Source organism: Corvus brachyrhynchos, unplaced genomic scaffold, assembly GCF_000691975.1.
Source record: "Corvus brachyrhynchos isolate BGI_N302 unplaced genomic scaffold, ASM69197v1 scaffold62, whole genome shotgun sequence".
Lineage (NCBI taxonomy): Eukaryota > Metazoa > Chordata > Aves > Passeriformes > Corvidae > Corvus > Corvus brachyrhynchos.
In genome coordinates, this window is record NW_008236629.1 from 4,041,938 (window position 1) to 4,059,363 (window position 17,426).

The following is a 17,426-nucleotide window of genomic DNA, read 5'->3' on the forward strand; positions in this document are numbered from 1 at the left end:
TCCTGCTGATTTATATTTTTCCTCCTTCAGCATTACAAATTAAACATGCTTGTCTACCTGAAATGAATCCTCAGTGAGAGCCACACCATACAGCTTTTACTACTATAGTAAATGAGATGCTTTACACTTTTTATTGTGTAACAATTCTATGAGGTATTAAAGTGCTACTTTAGCTTTGCAGAGTGAAAATGGAGGTATAAGAATGGGAGATTTAAAGGCAATTCATTCCTAAAGATGTTGACATTTACTGAGATTCTGAGGAGCACTTTAATTGTTCTGAAAAGAGTCTTCAGATACAAAAATGCATTGCAGAAGGTGACTTGCCAAATCATACACACCTCCCTGGTGAAGCAGGGAACCAAATACAGACCTGCTGAGATGTTTCATCGCTAGCACCTCTCATGGCATCAAAACAGTATAAAGGAGAAAGGCAGAAAAAAAACACAGAAGGATTTTCTTTCCTTTGGTTGGGCTATTTCATTTCCCTGCCTCTATTTATAGACACATTTTTAATTTTAGTCGAGAGTGACCACTTGTAAAAGAAGGCATCCTTCACCCCTGCTGTTAGAAAGAAGCTCACAGTGCCCAGTCCTTAAGGCTTCTTCTTCTGCCAGGATTCCTGTGCAAAACCAGAAATACCACACTTGACAATTCTACCTCTACTGCCTGGTCTTTATTATCCTGCCCTCCTCACACCCACCATGTAATCGTTTCTTCTCTCTCTTTAACATCATGTATTTTAGAACAAGATCTCTTTAAGGCAGAGCTTATCCTTGAAACAATGAGCATAAGCAAAGATGGTTCAATGCAAATGGATTAGTGGTAACAACTGACCCCATTACAGTATAACCCAAGTATCCTTTGTGTTGGCAGTAATAATGTTCCTCTTAAAAATTAATTAGAAAAAAAGTGTAGTTGTATCTCGATCCATTTGAAACTCTGTCCAGTAATAAAAAGATAGTAGAAAATGGTATAGGCAATGACATCCAGGTAAGAAAGATAAAAAGTGCATAAAGGGAGATAAACCAAATGAAGCATTTATATTGCGTGACTTCAGCTGCATATGTGTTAAGTGGTCAAAAGTAAACTGGCACAAGGTTTAGGTATTTCAAACTCCTGCTTCTTCAAGCAAGTTCAAAATATGAGAAAGAATTCATGCTACAGAACAACTGCTGGTTCAGAAGTGTATCTACAGCACAGTAACACACATAACAATGATGTTCAGAGTGTACATATAACACAAAATGGATACCAGTTTTGTAGCAGGATATCAGACAAAAAAGGAAGGTAAAATAGTGCAGTTTAAAAGAAAGGAAGAAGGAATATGAAAAAAGCATCAAATGTCAAAAGAATGGTGATGACTAAGCTGAAACAATAGAAGCTAAACAAGAAAAATGGAAAAAGACAAGAAAAATATTTTATGAACAGGTATTTTAAAAGTCAGTTTGATCCACGCCTGCTCAAAACAGAAATGGAAATTCAGCCAAGTGACATTTACAAAAGTGACAGACCACTTCTTTTAAAGTCGGACTTTAAAAGACAGCAAACAAGAAATGTGAAGAGGAATTAGCTAAAAACTTGACTGACAGTGTTTTGTACAGCCATCTGAAAGAGAAAACCTGAGAGAAGGACATTAGCCAGAGGGGCCATGAGGGAATCAACAGAACAATTGAGGAGGAGAAGGATATCTCTAACAAGCTAAATGATTCTTTTATATCAGTCCTTGCTGCTTAAGATGCTGGAAGATATTGATTTCTAATCTATATTTTAAGCTATCAAAGACAGAGAATAAACAAAAAGAGCAGTGCTGAAACACACCTATAAATTCAGGAACAGCAATTCACAAAAGCTGGATGGAAAACACATCCGAAGCTTGCATTAATGTGATTGAGCTTCTAATAAAGGTATTTGATGCCTATTTAAAATTGGCTACAATCCTACACTATACCTGGCCGAGAGTAGCAAGTATTGTACATACTTTTTACAAGGGTCTGATTAAGAAATGACAGGGCATCATCACTGTCAAGTCTAAAGATACCAAAGAAATAGTTAAATACACACCTATCCTGTCAAAAAGACTAAAGTGGAGCCATACAAAAGCTGTAGAAGATTTTGCAGAAGCTCAGGAACTAAAAGTAGGAAAACCTCTAGTATTTGCCCTTCTCTTCTTTGACTTTCTGGACATGGTGAAAAAAAATCAAGTCGTAGTCCAGTGACAGTGACAGCATTAAGGATTTATTTTCCTTTTATTTCACATCAGAAAAGCAAAGCCGTTCCTAAGGATTTTTACATAACAAGATAGAATCATATAGGTAATGATCCAATTATAAATCCACCTTCTCATGGAAGGTGGGAAATAAAGTTTGGATGAGGCACCTATATCCTGTATCTCTGTTCTGGCCCAAATTCTTGTTCTCTGGTTCATTAAGAAACTTCACCCCACAAAATCCTTTTTCTCAAGGAGACATTAGTTGACATTCACTGAGAAGTTTCTCATTCCTATGTTTTCAAGTAAAGAAAATGGAGCTGCACGTGAAAAATGTTGGAAGTGGCCCCTCCTTGGCCCTTTGAAGAAACTTCATACAGCTGAAACAGATAAAAGGGACACCAGAAGAAAGGGCAAGCTGTAGCTGGCCATGTTTTTACCTGCATCCATCCTTTCTGCCAACAAAGAGGAAAAAAACAAAATACTCTCAGATGCTTTTTTATATCTGGCAAGAGCTCAGACAATGCACAACTCTCACGAACATGGTTTCTTCAAGCTGCTATTATTAAACTGTTACTTTTTCTCTGCTTTTCTTTGTGCAAGGCCATTGCTAATGGCTAATGATGAGATATTCATCAGACACATGACTGCTCCTAATTAAACCTTGCCCCATGTTCTCACAGATACCGCTGGGAACAGAGGACGTGGAAACCCCCTGTGGAAGAGGAAATACAACATACAAACACTCAAAGAATAATGCTCAAATGTGCTGGTAAGGCACATAGGTACAGTCAGTGTTTCTCTGTTAGGAAACATTTTCACTCCTTGTACAAAAAAAAATACAAGAGTGGAGCACAGTATTTCAGTTCAAACCATGAAAATATTTTGGCATGTGGAAGAGATATATGATGCACTTAGGGCATAGCTACATATTCACTTACATGCTGGGTTTGAAGATTCTAGAGTCACCTTGTTTCTTTTCTTATGACAAAAGCACTTCTAAAACAAGATGATGCTGTCCTTACATGGCAGGATAATCTGTCTGAGTCAAAAGCTGATTACCAAAATGCTAGATGACAAACTGCAACGAGCAAGGGGCTTTTGACCACAGGACCTGCAGCTGGCACACCTACCCATCTTCATCAGGACCCCTGCTAACCTGCTCTCTGTAGCTCCATCCAGGCAGGAGTTTAAAAATTGCTGTGTTAACTAAGAATTTTCCTCTCTTCTCCCACAGATGAAATTTCCCTGCAAAATTATAGGGCCTGGAGCCTGGAACTTGGATAGGTTAATAATTCTATGAAGCATTAACAAATGCAGTGCAATATAGCACTGCCCTGAAAGCTTGTGAGATTCCAGGCTTTCCAGCAAAAATAAAGGGCACTTTGCTTCTAATCTTCAAAGTGCTGAAGTACAATACCTGAAAATCACCTCACTTCTATGGAAAATTCTGTTTCAGATCATTGCTAGAAGTGACTAATACTTTATTAAACTTTTGTCGCCCTGCATGTCAAGAGTCTCTTATATAGTTAGCTCCCTGGGGAGCAGTTTTCCTGTTGTCTGGATTAGTGGTGATCAGCAGCATCCTAAAATATCAATGAATAAATAGGAATAAAGTGGTATCACAAGAACTTAGTAAGATGTATAATCTTACTGTGCATTAAGCTTTTAAAATCTAAGTCTAAAAACATGGGAGTTTGACTTATGTACTATAAACAGCTAAGTTATATGATTCATACTTTCAACAGTGCATGTATTCACTTACAGAGAAGAGAATGTGCACATATATAACTGCAGAGGGATGCAGCTACACAGCTTCTCATGAACTGAAGTCCATGAGCAGCCGTTCTGCAACACTACATGGAGACTTGTAACTAGAAAATTCTGATACTAGATTATACCGCTACTAAACCTCATCTGCCTGCATAGAGCCAGCCTGTGGGTTCACAGCACATTTTTTAAGATCCCATTCAAGGCCTGCTTAGATGTTTCTGCACTGTGAGACAGACATGTCTCCAAAGATGAAGCCTTCAAGTTTAACCACAGAACAGACCTGCCTGCCCCAGGCTGAGGATTCTCACCAGTGCTGTGTATACTGTTTCAGTGGGAAGGTAACAGTGACGCTAGGGTTTGGGTTTAAATTAAAATAAAATTTAAATTTAAAAAAAGGTGAAGAGGAATTAGTTCAGATGGGTTCATGGTGACTGAGGTCATATATGGAGTACCTATTTCATTTCTAGGGGGAAGATCCTCATCTTCATGACTAGGATACCTCTCCTTCCGGTCAAGCAGAAGAAAATAAATCATTTTTTCCTGGTTTTCTCTGAAAAAAAAAAGAAGAAAAAAAATTTTTATATTTGGAAAGAAAAAAAGGTCAACATGTACATAAAACCTTCTCATCAAACGAACAGTCACAGTTATTCTAAATAAGTTGGAAATGGTCATGTACATGACAGCTAGATACACAACCCACAAAGCTTTTGAGACCCTTGCTGTCTCTAACAAGTGAGGAAAGGACATAAGGTTCCCATGTTACACACATGGAACAGAGGCACAGGACAGCTGAGGTAATGTGTCCCCAGGAAATCCAAACCAAGAGTGGCAGCCAGACAGGTCTCCTAAGCCTCTAACTGCTCTTTCTACTACATGTCCTCTTAACACCTCAGGACATACACCAGCTCTTAGGCACAGGCTTGAAATAAATAAAAATTTGCCAACAAAGGCATATCCAACAAAAATATCAGCAATGATACCTCCCCATGTGGACTGTACAACCCATGTTTTAATGAAGTGACCTGGCCTGGCAGCTAGGGAAGAAACAGCACAATGCCTCCACTGCTGGTCAGGCCATGAGCTTCTGACCCACGGAGCAAGAAAGGCTCAGGGCTTGCTCCCAACACCTCACCAGCAAATGAGCAGCCAGAGGGTGAGAAGTTCTTACCAGTCACTCAGAGAGAGAGAGACATCAGGTAAAGTGCTCTCTACCTCTCCCCAGGCTCATAAGCATCCCAAGCCCCTGGACACCCAACTGATATGAAGACTGAGCAAGTGCTTACTCTTCCGACAACAAGTCCTGTAAGAGTTTATTTCGGTCACGGAAGCAGCCTAACGAGTGCATGCTATCTAACACATCTGGATCAATATCCTCCAAGGAAGGGAGAGAACGAATCTGCACCTTTCGAGGGATTGGTTGCTCTGGTTCTGGCTCATTCTTACCCCCTCTGCAGAGGAAAGAAGATGAGAGAGAGAAAGGGGGAGGGAAAGGAGAGAAAAGAAACATGAGTCACAAATGAACCCATACTCTGAAACACAGCCTGCAGCAACAGATGGAAATAGCTTGCTAAATTCCCACTGAGAGACCACAGCTTCCAACCAGACAGATATTCTTCTCATAAGAAACTGTCATGAAGGCTAAGATTGACCAGCAGGTTGTGGATTTGGGTCTTTAATGAGAAATGCCTGTGTTCAGTCAGCAAGGCAATAGGAACTTCACTTACCAGTGCCTTTGTAATAGAAGCAGCTGTTCAGCATCCTAATGCCAAACATTTACAACACACAACGTGCTTTTAGAGATGTTGTCTCATCAGCTGGCCAGACCTCAGACTATGAGGCTGAAAAGTGCAAGCCGAATGATTCCCTTTCGAAGAAGGAGCTCTGAACAAACCACCACTATTTTTCACCAATTCTGATTACCACCGACACTGCAGCAGCTTCTTCTGTTAATGGTTCCAATGTGATTAAGAGGTCTCAGTGCTCAGGCTCCCACTTGACACACTTTAAAGAGTTTTGGAGGAAACCAGGCTACTTAATTACATGCCCAAACATGACAATCTCTGCTTCTCTTAAGAGATGGAAATTCGAAAATTTTGGCTCAAGTGCGATGCCAGAGGTCAGTGGCAGATCTCGGAACACACCATTAGCAGTAGAACATATTACTCTTTCAAATGTAGTTAACACAGGCTTTCTGCACAATTATCTCATCCCATTCGCTAGGCTCAGGAAATATTGATTATTCATTGCAATTAAAGGCCCTGACTGTAAGAAACAGGTCAAGGTGTCAGGGTATCTATAACTGACTAATGATATATATTGCAGACATCCTGAATATCCTTTGATTTTATTTCAGTAGGCAATGAGCAATTCATATAAATTCTATCCACCCAAAGACGTGGGTTTGGTGGTGGTGCTGGTGTTTTGGTTGGAGAAACTGTCTACTCTGAATCTGCTATTTCTCAATGGATACTTTGTGTGATGTCCAAGTTTCCCTGTTCCAGTGAGGTGCTGCCCTTCTTTTATGTGATGCAAATATGTCTGACTGCTGGGTCCAGGCTCCCAGCGTGGGCAACAGGATTCAGGAATATTTAAACTCCATCAGATGTCACCATTTGCTGTTTATAGAGCTGTGTTTGGACTAGAGATCCTTCCTTTTGATACTGGAAGAAATAAGGTGGCCACAACTTGTGAAGTTACTCGCACAGTTTAAAATGTTCCTGACTCAGATGTAAGCTATCCAAGCATCTACATAGAAAAAGGAGTTCCAGTTCAAATGTCCTTAATTTTTCTTGTGTAAGTTAGAAATCAGCTCTGGTAGGATCACGTACATGAGCCCAAGGTCTCAGCCAGTGTACCAAAAAGACAGCCAATGCACCATAAAAAGAGACAATGCAGATTTATCTCCTCCAAGATAAGAAGGCAACACTAAGTCGTGTATCCAGGATAGGACAGCTACATGCTGGGACAATCACAGGAGATTGCTGAGTGCTACTTGCAATTTATTTTTAAGCAAGTTGAAATGCAGTTGTGAGGCATCTGCTCTGTTTGTGGGACATCACTTGCAAAAAGACTCCTCAGAAATGTTCATTTTATCTTCTTCTGAAGCAGTGAAAATGTGCTCAGCCCTACCTGGATACATGTCATGGAGTCAGACTCTGGTGTTCATTACGTGGGTCATGACAACATGGGTCAGATCCCACTTCTCTTACAAAGAGCACTCACCCACACCCTGCTCAGTTTTATCCAATTTAGGGGACTGGAAATAAACATACAGGACATAGAATCTGCTCCTTGGGATTTGTTCTCGTGTGTCAAACCACTGAAACACAGCTTCTGATGCCCCCTTTGAGTTTCGCAGAAGTGTCTGTCTTCTGCAATACCACCATGGTCCTGAATCTAAGGGCAAAACTCAAAAATCCTTGTTCAACTAAAGAAACACCTTATTCCTTCTAAGAGGTTGCTACTGTGACCTGCTACTGCTACCTCTTAGGATCAAGATCTAGCTCTCAGCAGGTAATAAGCAATGATTAGTTCACAACCTTGCACTATTAAAGCCAGTGATGACCTTGTCATTAAGATAAATTCTTGCAGGACAGACCTTTGAACAGCAGCTGAGTGTTTTTGCTTTTTAATGATCTACAGTTCACTTCTGAAAAGTATTGACTTAATTAATCATTCATGTTACAAGCAGATGTCCTTAAGGTAACTTAAAGAGATTAAAAAGAATCATTGTCTTTGAAAATTTCCAGGAAACCTGGGTTTCCCACTAGCTGCCCTAGTCTGAATAGAATTTACAAGTTCCTTTTGTATCAATCAGCACAGAAGCCATTTCTAGAGAGCACAGCTTGCCATCCTCTGTGCACTCCAGAGTGGCATTTCCTTATGCCCTGCACCTGGTCAACCTCAGACACCGTCAGGAATTTTCACACCTCCTCATCAGGTACAAGTAAAATCTGCAGAGAGGCGTCTCGTCATTTGGCAGCGCAATTCAGTGCTTCAGGAAACGAAAATCACCGGGTCTGGGCTGTGATTGGCATGACTGCAATGCCTGTTCCATTCTCAGTCTAGCAGAGTGACAAATTTGTTGCATTGCAGCCCACATAGACATCAAACAATGTCACACAGTGACTACTGCAAATCACATATATTTTTTTAAAGGCCCACACGAATGTAATTGCTGCTTTAAAACCCACCCTCTTTTGTGAGGATCGGTGGATACAATGGCTGTGATTCCTGATCAGGGTGGACCTTTTCAGTCTCTCCATGAAATTCTCTCATGAATCTCACCGAGATGCCCATTTGCATTGGAGCAAAGCAAAGCAGAACCAGTACACTTACTCTTTTTCTTGTTAATAAGTGTGGTACCTTCACAATTAAGGCAATAACTCAGTGTTACAGGAGTGCATATTTACCATAACAGGTAATTTTATCTGCCCTCTTTATTAAAAAATCTGAAAATAACTGCTGTTTATTTTCTGGTTTATGGTAACCTGCATTTGAGGTAAAAATAAATGATTTCAATTAAAAAGGCTTGAGAAACCTCACTGAATTAATTTGGGTGGGAGAGCAAGAACTGGAGGTTGCTGACGAAAGGTTTCACTTAGGTTTCTTTCTTCCTTTTTTAGGCTTGTGAATCATGATTTCAACTTTCAAGACCTCTTTCTCTGCCTGCCTAAATCTGCAATTAAATCTTTTCTTCAGTTTTACAGTAGCCTCAATATTTATTTGAAGAATTAAGTGAAACCGCTTCTATGTTCTGAGTACAACTTTCAGGTCAGTAACCTATCTATGACAAAGGATGAAGATTTTACATAGAATAGTAGATAAAATAAAGAAAAAAATTAAAGAGGGCAAAAGAGCCATAGGATAAAACACTACAACCCCTTCTTCTCTGTCAGCATCATTATTTCCAGGCAAAACGAATGCAAAGAGGTTGTGAAACATTACCAGATGAAAGCAGCTGAGTTTTGGAGGTGGCAAGGTTATTCACTGACTAAAATTAGCCACAGGAGGTTAACCTCCTAAGGTCAATCCATGGCCAGTATAGCAAAAATGAGAAAGAGACTCATCAAAAAAGCTACTTTGAGCAGAAACTTCTTTTTAGGCAATCTGAAGAGACATCGGGAAGAGCCTTTCTGCACTGACTACCTGGAAGTCTAGAGGAGACTTGCTTTTGCAAAATTCAGTTTCTACTTTTGAAAACAGCCTCAGATGCAGTTTACTATGTCAATCATCAGAGAGACTGACCTTCAATGAGAAGTACATGAAAATGTTCAAATGCTTATGTCTCCACAGGAAAAAAAATCTTCACATTCTAAATATAGAATAAAGTAATGAAATGACACCTGTGAAATTGCATATGTGAACCTGGGATAACACTTCTTCAACAAGTGAAAAGTTCCAGGCATAAGTCTTGAAGAGGATAAAAATAAGAATATTAGGGATCAATGACTTTTTGTTTTATTTCCTATTCCAGTTCTGATAAAAGCACAGAGAGTGCCAGCTGATTTCACTCCATGAAGAAACAGAGGGGGATCATCTGTCCAATCCGATGTAAACAGCATTTACTTCTGGAATTGCTAGCAAGACCTTAGAGGAGGGATTTCAGAGATTACAGTTAGGGATTTCCCAACTCCATTTTTTCTATATTTATCCATGAGAGTTTTAAAAAAAAAAGTACCTGCAGCAAACGACACTCCAGTACTTCTTTGGTTTAGAAAGGTGCCATGTCTGGTAACTGAAGAGAGCATGGGCAGAGTGCTGTCACTATTTAAGGTGAACTAAGTTTTTTCTTACTTTTGATTTTTTTTCTTAGTTATTCAACAAACTGTTGAACCCCCTCAGGTCCTACTGAAGACATATAAATCCAGAGGTGAACACTGCCCATAAGATAGAATTAGAGAAAACAAAACAAAGAAAGAAAAAGGGGTTTTTTTCATGGTGACAATCATGTATCAGTTCATATCATCCTCAAGTACTTCTCAAGAGCAATGACAGGATTATGAAGGTAGGATTTTCCTTACCACCCACCTGGGAAATGCTGACCCTGAGAAATGTATCCAAGCATCATTTCCTTGCTTATTATGTGAAGTATTCTCCTTAGTTTGATTTGGATATCATAGTATTAAAAGTTTATTTACTTAGGCTTCTTGAAATACTACTAAGGCTACACAAAAAGCAAGGTCACTTTTAAAAGCTATCAATCTTCCTTACACCCAAACCACCAGACAGGCATGTACTTTTCTCACAGACCTCCTATTCCACCGTCAGGACTGCTGTTTTTAATCAAGTCACAGAAGTACTCTCACATCAACAGGTTACAAGGTTAGAAGCAGCCTCTTAGCTTGCTATGAAGAAGGAGTGGGGATTATGAGACAGAGAAGCTCTTACTCACAGGTGCTTACTTATCAATATAATCATTTTTGTTTCTACTTCAGAGAAAAGTCAAGATGCCAAGAAGGAACAAATGAAAGCTTTCTTGTCAAGAAGGTATTACAAGGGATTGTCTGTAGCACTTGGATAGCAAACTAAATATGGCTGCTAGCCGGGTTTTTTTTTGCTGATCACCTGCAGGTATCTCTTTAACACAGCAAGTTGCTGGCCTGAATGTCTTATTTCAAACAGTTGTTAGCCATTGTACAAAGAAAGTTCCTAGGCTGGTATATATAAACGAAATTATAAGAGTAGTAAAGGGTAAAAAAAATAAATTAGATGTCTTTCTGCTGTCTGCCCCTTTTTCCACCTGTGCAACCTGCTTTTAAACTCCAGTCTCACTGTTCTAGTGATCTCTTCACAGATCACTGGAATACCAGAATCAACAATGAATGTATGCGAAAATGTTGTAAAAAGTTACTTACATATACCATATGTGTTTCTGAATATGTTCTAGCTGTAAAGGAAAAGAAAACAAGGAATTAGTGCTGTAAAATAGAAAAGGTAACTCCACAAGTCATCCTCATTCCAGTCTTATTCAAGTAAATGCAAAATTTCAGAGATGGACCTATGCATGCAACAGGAACTTTATGCTGCATAAAGAGCTGCTCATCCTAACCCCTCCCACTGCAAACAAGACTTTAATTCCAGACATAATGCATCAATCAGGAGCAAATCCCAGGAAAATGCTAAGTGCAAGGCTTCAAAGACAAGTGTTTTCAGAATTCAAGCTTCTCCCTTCCCAAGTCTTTCCCTCTATAATCTAACTGCTCCTTTTTGTATCTGCATAATAGCTGATCCTTTATACTTAAATTGCATTTCTAGTTTTGTTTTGAAGAAAAAGAGAGAGGAAGAAAGAAGAAATTGGGTTCAAACAGATAATAAACAAGGTAATTTGTGCATCTGTAGTGTGACCTTCCTGGATACAGGACTCATTCTAGACTGGCTTCACATTTATCAATATTTTATTAAAATCTAAGGACAAAGCAGAATAAGGTTCTATGTAATTTACTAATTCTGCACCTGAACACCAGACCACGAACTTATTTCACTTCCCTCTTTCCTCTTCCACACGAGAATTTCACTATGCAATGGAGGACTGATTAAAGCTGAAAGTAGCCTTGTCCACCTATGGAAGGCAGATCCCACAAACATTACAATGACATGTTTTCCCACAAGCATGGGAAAAGAAAGCAACATGCTTTTTCCAAGAGAAACCCTTAACAGCAAAGAGAACAGAAGGCTCATATGACATACTTACAGCAGAATCTTCATAATGTATTTTGTTTTAATCATCACAGCAGAAAAGAACATTTCTTAGACGTCCAGTGATTGTTATGTGGGTAATGTTTTTCATATTCATCACTATGCAGCACCCTTGTAGGTGCAGAACAAAATGCACACTCACTGCACATGGACTCACATTTGTGCAACATTCAGGGGAAAGGCAGGAGAGAGCTGAGAGGAAACTTGTATGAGAGGAAATCACAGACCCACTACAATGGTCAGGAAGAATGGTGACAGCTGTCCTGCTCTTATTACATTCCACTTCCACAATAATAAGAATCAGAGAGAAAAAGAGAAAAAATAAGGAATGGGAAAACAACAAAATCTCAGAGATATTAAGTAGATGTTTGCCACAGAGAGCAAGGAATCAGAGACCTTTGTGCTATGGAACAACAGCTCTGTGTCTGAGAAGTCAGTAAGATGTGAGTTTGGCTCTATATGAGATCATTTTTTCAAGTGAGTCAGGGCTTTTCCTAAAAACAAAGAAACACTGGAATGCAGCTTAGGAAAGCATGAAGGAGGCTGGAGGGAACAGTGTGGGAGACAAACAACCTCCTTTAAACCCAGACTGTATCAACATTGCAATGAGAGGTGCAGTTGGCACTCACACTTCTATCTGTCTTCTAAGCAGTACCAATGCCCCCAGCATCCACCGGCCCAGGCAGATTTGCACAACTTCCAGCTGTGGCCTCAGCCCTCCACAATAATTCCCCTTCATCACAATTCTCCTGCATTAGGTAATCCTCTAACCCCTGCACTATTAAGAGCGAGGTGGAGTATTCCTGACACACTGCCATCTCCCATCGAGATAAAGGTATTATTATGGGAGTTCCCCTAACAGCCTGGAGACACAGCCCTCTTCCTTCTGGTTCTGTGCAAGCTGAGGTGCAGTCACAGAACACAAGAAGAGCCTATTTTGCACAGCTTCCATGGGACAGCATTTTAGCATTGCTCCTTAGCAGGTCTATAGTTCCGTGAGGATCTACCAAGGGGTGGACTGTGCCTCCTGTGCTGACAAAACCACATCTACTCGTTATTTCCCCTACACCACACAGAGGGTTAGAGAGATTAATGATCTCAGACAAGATGCAGATGATACAGCTATGCAACGTCCAAGCCTCTTTCATGCTTGCTTCTCCTGCTGCATTTTCTGTCTCCATGGGTCACTGTGCTCTTGTGTGCCCATGATATACAGAAATGCCATGGCAAAGCAGACAACAGCACTTCACTTTCTGTGTTAGAGAGGGGAAAGAAAAGAGGGTCACCAGTTCATGTCTTAGTCACAGAACCTCTGGGCTCCTTCGGAGAAGATGTCAGATGCCTTCTGCTTATCCCTGCTGATCGACCTCCTTCAAGCTAATGAACACACAGCATTTTTCTGAAAGAGAAGCCCCCTTGCACCTTGATACACATTTGAAGGTGTATGAACTCTCATGGCTGCTGTTTACCTACACATCTGCCATTCGATCCACATCAAAACCACTGCTGTGAAATATGCTGGGATATCCCAAACATGAAAAGTATTCTACAAACCCATTTCCTATGCTGATTCAAACGTAATTGCATTGAAATGTTATTACAAGTGTGCTTGCTGCTGCCAACATCTTCACTACTGTTTTAAAGGTAATTAATTAATGCTTTGCTGCTTTTTGTCTGCATTAAAGTGACAGGAGGGTTATGGGAGGGCGATTGGTTTTGACAAGAAGTCTGTACGCTTTCTACTGTGCAGTGCAGGGGAGGGAGATACACAGTGGGAGCTAATTTCACTCCTGCCTTCATTTAAACACAATGCTTAAATGCATTTAAGTGACGAAGGCATTTAACAACCCTTCCCAGAGGGTTTTTCTTGCTATTTGCACGAGTTTGCCAAGTTTAATATCATTTTATGGAAGTTGTAAAAATGCTGCTTCCTAATGTCTCCTAGTCACTGCAGGCAATTGCCTCATGACATCATCTCTGAAACAACAAAACACACTCAGATCCACTGCACATGCACAGTCAGAGAGATTTCTGCACGCTAAGAGGCTGTAATGGAAGGAGAGGGATAATTCCTTTATCATGGTTTTACATAAAAATACATCCAAATATTAAACTTGTACACTGAAGAAGCATCGAGGAGCCCCTCTCACAGATGAGAGACCCATTGTGATATAGAGCTGCACAAGCTCATCAGAAAAAGAGGTCTCCTCCCACAAAGAGCTTACGTCTGAATTCTAAGGCAGGGAACAACAGATGGAGACAGACAGGCAGATGGAAAACAAGACAGCGCTGTCTACATCCTCGGCACTGATCTCAGCAGAGCAGTTGCCAAGCTAAAAAGTTCTGACCTGAAGAAAAACTTTCTCAAAGTCTGTGGATATAGATGAGGGCTTCTGGGCTTGAACTCACGTCAAATTTCAAACTTCCCTGTCCGGAAAGCAAACAGCCTCAAACCCATCTGTGCACCCACACCTCAAATGAATCTTCTTCATCCAGAAGATGGTCTAGTCTGAGCTTTAAACCTACTGTGTAATGTCAAGATAGAGGCTTTTCCTGGCCACAGGGTTCAGGCTGGCAGTGGTAGCAGCACTGGTAAAACCATTACCTGTGTCAGCAGCAGCAGCCGTACTAAAGCAGCCTCCAGGGACCTCGACAAGGGCAAGTATCACTGTCCTACATGCACGGGAAATGAACAGGCCCTTGACAGCCTAAATACATCAACTGGACAATTACCTCCAATCTACAGGTTGTAAAGTGAGATAATTTAAATGATGGAATAGGCACCTTACCATAAGACCTTCTACAAAAATGAAGAAGGAATCAGGTGAGTTTTTCCTTCTTCCTTTTTGTAACGTTCTTTAGATACTGTAGTTCATCATTAGCATACATTAGACCCAAGAAAAAACAAAATCAGAAAGTAGAGAGGAGATTCTGAAAATATGTGTAATTCAAGGAATATTTAGATAATATTCAGGGATAGGTATTTCCACCTATGGGGACACCCAACATTCTACTCTAGTATAAAGGGCCAATGCTAGAACAGTAACAGCTTTATTGGAATAGCTTATTCTGCAATGTCTGCTCTTATCCACCTTGCTCTAGAAACAAAGTTTCAATAATGCTCATCCATCTTTAAAAGAAAAGTGCCTCTGCCCTTTGCCTTTGTCTTTCTGGAGAAGAAAATATTGGCTGAGAATGCAACTGGTTTCTACTACAGGAGCTGTAATTCTCTGCTGTAGCAACGCTGAGAAGAGCACATAACTAAAAGAAATCTCATCTTGCAGTACTTTAGGCACCCAGAGCACGCCTCCCATAAGCCTTCTTAAACTTTATTACTACTTCACTTTTCCCTCCTGACACTATTCCTACTAGAAGGCTGTCCCAGAACCTCACTGATACGCCTAAAATTCTTCTTCTAGTTTCTAGCCTACTTTCCTGTAAGGCCATTCGACATACATTTTTTTGTGCCAGTATCTTTCTTTAGCTTAAATCCTTCTCTCCCTAGTAATTACCGCTAATGAATACGCAGATGACCAGTACAACCTCTCTTAGACATCATCTGTGTAGATTAACTGAAGCTCTTTTAGGCCATACCATTCAGACATATTCTTTCAAATGCTGATCATCTTAGTACTCATTCTTTGTTTGATTTCACCTTTCATAAATATGGGTGGTCAGAAATATCAACACCAGCAGCTAGGATCAACTTTTGCAGTTTAATGAAAGAAAAACATGGATTATTTTATTTCAAAGCAAGTTCAGTAAAATAGGCCCAGTAAATGAGAATGGTCAAGGATGTCCCACTAACCATATTTGAGGCTGTGTAACACATGGCGAGTGTGAACAATATTCCACTAAGACATAATAAAGTCTTGCTCCCACAAATGAATCAAGGTAAGGTAATGTCTGTTTCTTAAGGCTGGAAAGGGCCAGCAACAATAATTCCAAGTACCCTCCCTTCCATTAATCTTCCCAAGCTCCAACACTGAAGCGAATGATGACAGTTAAACGTGAATGCTGGTTCTGTTTTTGTTGATCATTTTAACAGATGGACTGGGGAAGGTGTGGGTGTGCTGTGAAATGGCAATTACTGCAGGGAGGGAAATGCAGGTGGATGAAAAGGAAAAGAGATACAAATAAAAAAAAGAGGAACAAAGCAGAGAGGGGACTTAAAAAATGAAGTAAAAAATTCTAGTGACCTTACATTTCACTATATTTTTCTGCTGAATTCACCAGTGAGATACTGAGCAAATGATCAGGGATGGTAACAGCTACATCAGTACTTATTGTACCCAAGCTGCAATTTTGCTCGCACCTTTGTATAAATATCAAATTGGTTCAAGTGAGATATTTTCTAGGAATAGAGGCTTCCAAATAAACCCATATTTATACCCTTTTTCACAGGACACAGCTAAAATAGAATTCAGCTCTCTCCTCAGAATGAACTCTATATTCCCAGCTCCTGTGCAGTAAACAAAGAGCTCCCTTCTGCCTGGCAATCAAAGCAAGCAGCACACTAACAGCATAGGAGTGTGACAGCAGCAGGGACAGCAAACCCAGAGACCCTCAAATAATGAAAATAAGACTGCAGCTAATAACAAAGAGCTATCCTTTTTTCCTCCCAGCTCTCAGCTCTTTATTATGTATTATTTCAAATTCTTATTCATAATTCAATGGTTAGTGCTTGCCAATAACTACCTGATCTGGGGTTTTTCCCTCCCTGAGGAAGCAAGAGGTTAATTTTGATCAAGAAAAGGAGGGGGATGGGTGTCACTCTGAGACCTCGAATTACCTCAACTGCTTTCTCTCCTATGTGTGTACATTCTCTGCCATATTGCACAACTCAAAACATTTAGGGCATTGTCTCTGCCCTATGGGAAAACTCAGAACAATCTGAAGAAGGATCTAACATTTGATGATCTGCTCCCTAACATACTCACACCATTGGCACTAACACATTTGAGAAAAAAACCAACAAAACAACAGAGAAGCTGGCATGTTTACATCATGGAAAGGAAACCAAGCTTGAGAGAGACTTGGTTGCTTTCTTGGCCACGAAGAACAGCTGTCTCATGTCTCAGGATACTGCCCTAACCTCTGCTGTGTTCTTTCCATGAATATACTTGTGAAAATGTTATTTCTTTACTCTTTAAAAATCTGTTTTAAAAAAGTATTTTAAAGTGCCTGATATTTTTTTTTCAACCAGCACTATTTATGTACTGCAAATGTGATGGCTACTGGGTTTGCAAAAGTAGGGATATTATTCTCCCCTATGCCACCAAATAGAGCATGACCTGGATCGGTAACAAATGAAAGAAAAACCCAGCTGTCAGGTAATGGTGTAAAGACTTGTGAAGGGAGTTTCAGTTAACTTCTTAGCAGAGAGGTGTCTGCATCCCAAAAGCACCGTCACAGCTGGCACAGACTGATGCTGTTGTTACCAACCTAAGCAGAGAGGCCAACCAGTGATCTGAGAGTTTATTTATAAATATTTTAGCAGACTGAAGAACCAGGAGGAGTTTTAAATTTACATTTCTTTATACATACTCCCACTCAGAATCTGTGAGCTTAGTAAATCTGTATAAAATCATCACCACGGCCTGACAATAGGATTTACAAGGGCAATGTACCCATAAAGGCACACGCCTCCACTGACAAGCAGGCAATCTTACTTTCCAAAATTATTTTAATTGCTAATGTTTTTTAATTCCCTAAAACATTAACACAGTGTTAGTGAAGGATACAATCA

At 40.1% G+C, this 17,426-nt stretch overlaps 1 protein-coding gene across 14 annotated transcripts in view; it reads right to left on the reverse strand.

Annotated features, from left to right (window-relative positions):
* The window catches only part of BRSK2 (BR serine/threonine kinase 2), a 311,982-nt gene that overhangs the window by 51,378 nt on the left and 243,178 nt on the right, over positions 1-17,426 (reverse strand). For all 14 annotated transcript variants that reach the window (XM_017726636.1, XM_017726633.1, XM_017726637.1 and 11 more), the window contains exons 9-11: positions 10,837-10,868; positions 5,263-5,427; positions 4,432-4,529 (exon numbers count right to left, since the gene is read on the reverse strand). In XM_017726636.1, the coding sequence (XP_017582125.1) occupies positions 4,432-4,529; positions 5,263-5,427; positions 10,837-10,868 (295 nt within the window). The remainder of the gene's footprint in view (positions 1-4,431; positions 4,530-5,262; positions 5,428-10,836; positions 10,869-17,426) is intronic.